This window comes from Acanthisitta chloris, unplaced genomic scaffold, assembly GCF_000695815.1.
Source record: "Acanthisitta chloris isolate BGI_N310 unplaced genomic scaffold, ASM69581v1 Scaffold44418, whole genome shotgun sequence".
In the NCBI taxonomy this organism is placed as follows: domain Eukaryota; kingdom Metazoa; phylum Chordata; class Aves; order Passeriformes; family Acanthisittidae; genus Acanthisitta; species Acanthisitta chloris.
The window spans coordinates 754-4,926 of record NW_008689484.1 but is presented as its reverse complement, the minus strand read 5'-3'; the positions used below and the strand labels follow the sequence as shown (position 1 = coordinate 4,926).

At 37.7% G+C, this 4,173-nt stretch overlaps 1 protein-coding gene across 1 annotated transcript; it reads left to right on the top strand.

The window, feature by feature from the left end:
* Positions 1-1,411: 1,411 nt before the first annotated feature.
* Positions 1,412-2,878, top strand: LOC103808607 (2-oxoisovalerate dehydrogenase subunit beta, mitochondrial-like; the record flags this gene model as incomplete). Its single annotated transcript, XM_009081400.1, has 3 exons — positions 1,412-1,545; positions 2,215-2,370; positions 2,742-2,878. Coding segments are annotated over 3 exons (427 nt in total), but the record flags the coding sequence as incomplete, so codon positions are not given.
* Positions 2,879-4,173: the final 1,295 nt, after the last annotated feature.

The following is a 4,173-nucleotide window of genomic DNA, read 5'->3' as shown; positions in this document are numbered from 1 at the left end:
TATATATATATGTAAAAGACAAAATGAAACAAAATACTCCCTCATATAAACAAACAAAACCCCCAAACAAAAAAAACTAACCCACCCAAACCAAAGTAATCCATGAAGTAGGAAACTCATGACACCAGGTAAAGCACATGGTCAGAGTACAACGAGTGACAGTGCTGTGCTGGGTGACATGTGAAGATGAAAGGTGTGTAGTTTAAAGATTTGTAAAATACCCCTCCCTTTAGTATGTTTAAATACAACCTTGGGCCATGGTTCTTCTCTAATCATCCCTTTCTGAAAACCTTTGTCAGGTTCCCTTCTTCTAGTTTAACTTGCAGCTATTGAAATGACTATTACTTCATAGTAACAGCTTTCCCAATTATTAATTCATTGAGTCTGGGTTTTTTTGGTTAGTTATTTTGTGGTTATTTAATTATTGTTTAATTTATTACTTAGCCACTGGTGTGCACTCTGCACATTTTTTTTCCTCATCCAATTTGAAGTCTTGGCATTTTCCTGCATGATGGACTCTTATAGAAACCTCCTATCTATTTCCCAGTGTTTGAAAGGGAAGATTTAATAGCATACTGAGGTTCTTCTGTTGTGTTCCCTTGGCAGAAAAGTACTGCTGGCAGATATTGTAAATGTGTCTTATAGAGGATATTGCGGTGGTGTTTCATCTCCCTCCCACTCCTTCTTGTTTTTAATTTCATGAACTGAACAATGGTCTTCAGCCATCTATTAGATTGATGCATATGTGGAATCTGATATTGCCACAGAAGGCTGAAGTCAGGGCTGAAATAACCTTTTGCACTCCCACACAGAAGATACGAAATCAAATACTTTGAGTTTGCAGCAGGAACAGCTTTTTTTTCCCTCTTGCCTTGGAGACAAACCAAATTCTTTAAGTGCAGTCTTACTTTGTAGGAGAAGTCTGGTAATCATGGGCAGAATGGGCAGTGCTGATGGGGAGTGTGGGCAAGAGAGAGTAAGCTTTCATGCAGATCTGTTGACTGCCTGAAACAAAGGGAGGAAACAAGACTTACCTTTATTGAAAGCTTTTCAAATGCTGGTTAGTATTCTTTACTCCTCCCACATGAGCATGAGGGGTATGCGTGCTTAACTGTGTATACATCAGAACAAATTATTTTCCTGAAAGTGTTAAGAACATTTTAAGTTACAGAAACTGTTCTTATCTTTCACTTGCTTTCTCCTTCTCTTCCTCTGAGCTCTTACAAGTAAAAGGATCTTTACCTGTAGTGGATGTAGTGGATGCTTTTACACCTAAAAAAGCCCATTTAAAGAGCAGTATGCTTAATTGCAGGTGACTTGTTTGTAAGTTGACTATTTCTGGGACAATATTTTCCACATAGAGCTGACGTATTAAAGGAATTGTGTGTTGTTTATTTTTTTATGTGTATAGGTAAAGATAGAGTTTTCAACACCCCTTTGTGTGAACAAGGAATCGTTGGCTTCGGTATTGGAATTGCTGTTACAGGTGCTACAGCCATTGCAGAAATTCAGTTTGCAGATTACATTTTTCCAGCATTTGATCAGGTTAGTACTAATATATTTGAGAGAGGTTAAAAGAAATCTTATGACTGTTTGAATTACTCTTCTGTTAGCATTAATACTTGGTTTGAATATGTCATTTTTTGCAAACACATCCACAGATATATTACTAATATTTATGCATGATTTAAGTAAACAGGAGTAAACTGCAAACAGTACCAGTACTGTACTATAAACAGTAAACTGTACCATGGCCAGTTTGAAGGCTTATTAAATAATGGAAATTAAAGATGTGGTTTGAAGCAAATGTCTCTCTGTTTGTTTTAATTTTTGGGTTTGTGGCTATGTTGGCTTAAATTCATCAGCTGTGTCTTCCCAACCCAGTCTCTCATTGCTCCTTGCAGCTGCAGCAGGCTGTGTGTCCACAGGGCAACCTACAGGCTTGAATTGGGATGATCAACAGTATGGAATGGGGAAACAACTGGGTTATAAGGCTACCCCTGAGGCCTATGCATCTAACTTGTACACAGCAAATTATTGCTTCATGTGCCTTGGAAAATGTTTGTCTCTGCACTGACTTTGCTTCTAATTTGGTCCTCTGAATCCCATGCATGGTGCAGATGGTATAGTTACATCCCATGTATTGAGGTGGCTTAATGACACATAACTAAAGGTATTGGACTCAATGCTCCTTTTGTATATAAATCTTCCCAGATTGTTAACGAAGCAGCAAAATATCGTTACCGCTCTGGAGATCTGTTTAATTGTGGAAACCTCACCATCCGAGCGCCCTGGGGCTGCGTGGGGCATGGTGCACTATATCACTCTCAAAGTCCAGAAGCCTTTTTTGCTCACTGTCCAGGAATAAAGGTACAGTAACTCCTCTTTTATGAGCATTAGTTTTGTTTGTTTGGTTGTTTTTTAATGCACCTGACTAACAGTGAGTCTGGGTGCAGGCAGGGGAAGAAGAGTGGATGTCAGTCCACAACAAAATACCTGAGTATGTTAATTAAAAACTATTAGAAGTTTTCAAGTTATAAAACTTTTACTGTATTAATTCTTTGAGAATTCATGTCTGTTATTGAAGCTATCTCTAGTAGACATAGCATTTTGTGTTTGTCTGCTCTTTGTACTGACAACATAACCTTTTACACTGTAAATAGTACAATATAGTACAGAAACTAAACCCACTAATAAGCAGTACTTTCCTTTATTTTTTCCCTTTCTGCGTCTGTCTTAAGTGCATTTTTGAATTCGTTTGTATGAATGACATTGCCCGGCAGTGGGCAGAAACTGAAACACAAGAGGTTCTGTCTGAACTTGAGGAAGCACTTGGCTCAACCTGCCAAGAGAGATTGTATAGTCTTCATTCCTGGAGGTATCCAGAAGTTGTCTGCACATGGTCCTAGACACGTGGCTCTGGATGGCTTTGCTCAAGCAAGGGTGTTGGACTAGATGACATCTGAAGGTCCCTGCCAACCTCATCTCCTTGGCAATTCTCTGATAGCTTTAATGCAAGCTTTCTGTGTAGATGGCATCCCTTGAGGCTAAGATTCTTAATGCTTAGATGGATAACTTTCCTAGAGAAGAGGAAGTGGCAGAATCTAGTCATCTTAGATTAAGAGAGCCCTGTTTGCCAACTCTCCATTTTTTTCTGAGTTTTGTCTATGAATTTGTACTTCTGGGTTAATTGGCATCCAGTCCATTGACAAATGACTCATAGCTGATTAATGTGGAAGACTTGAGCAGAGCTGGTATTTGTATGCTAAAGACACATGTTCATTGTTTCTGTTGTTTAAACTGTTGTCTTATGTATGATTTTGGTGTTCTAAAACTTCAGTATTCTCATTTACAGGGAGGCCATAGCCATTTTCCTACTTGTTTCTCTTTACTTAAACAAAACCCCCTTGTATTATTTGCAATTTATCTACCTGATATTTGAGGAATGGGATGTGGATTTGTATTTGGATGTTCCTAATGATCTTTGAGGTGTTCCTATTCTGAACTCAAAAGTATTTCTTGATACAGACAAAAGCAATCTATGAAGTCTTTTGACAGCTAATTGAAGTAAATTGTTTCTTGAACTTGTTTAAAGTAGTTTATTATCATATGAAAGCACAAGATAACTTAAATGATTAAAATACTGATACCAGGTCTAGCTAATTTCTGCTGATCTTGTTGGTTGATCTCAAATTTTGATCTACTGAGCCAAGTACTGAGATTTAATGGTCACTCTGGTGATTAAAACTCTTTATAGTTCACACCAGCCCAGTACTACCTAGACTAGTGCTTAGTCTTCTTAATAGGTTAGTAAGTCAGAATTTTATTCAGTCACTCCAAGTAATTTCATTTCTTTGCTCCCACCTTTGATCTTTCTTCTTGCTGGCTTTTTGTTTTATTTCACTTTTCCTTGGATAATATGCTAAAATGGGTTGCTACTATTAAGAGCTGTCACCTCAGATTAAGGTAAAGGGGTACATTAATTCTGTGGAGCTGGTGAGACAGTGTAAAAGTTTTTAGTGCACACAGAAGTATTTTAGGTCCTAGTCACCCTCTGAGCAGGTAGAAATTCAGATCTGAATTTATTACAACTGAGTTGGAAATTTATAACAAAATGTTGTCCTTTAACATGTGACTTTTCAGTATGTATTTTTCAGTTTGCCAGTCATGTCC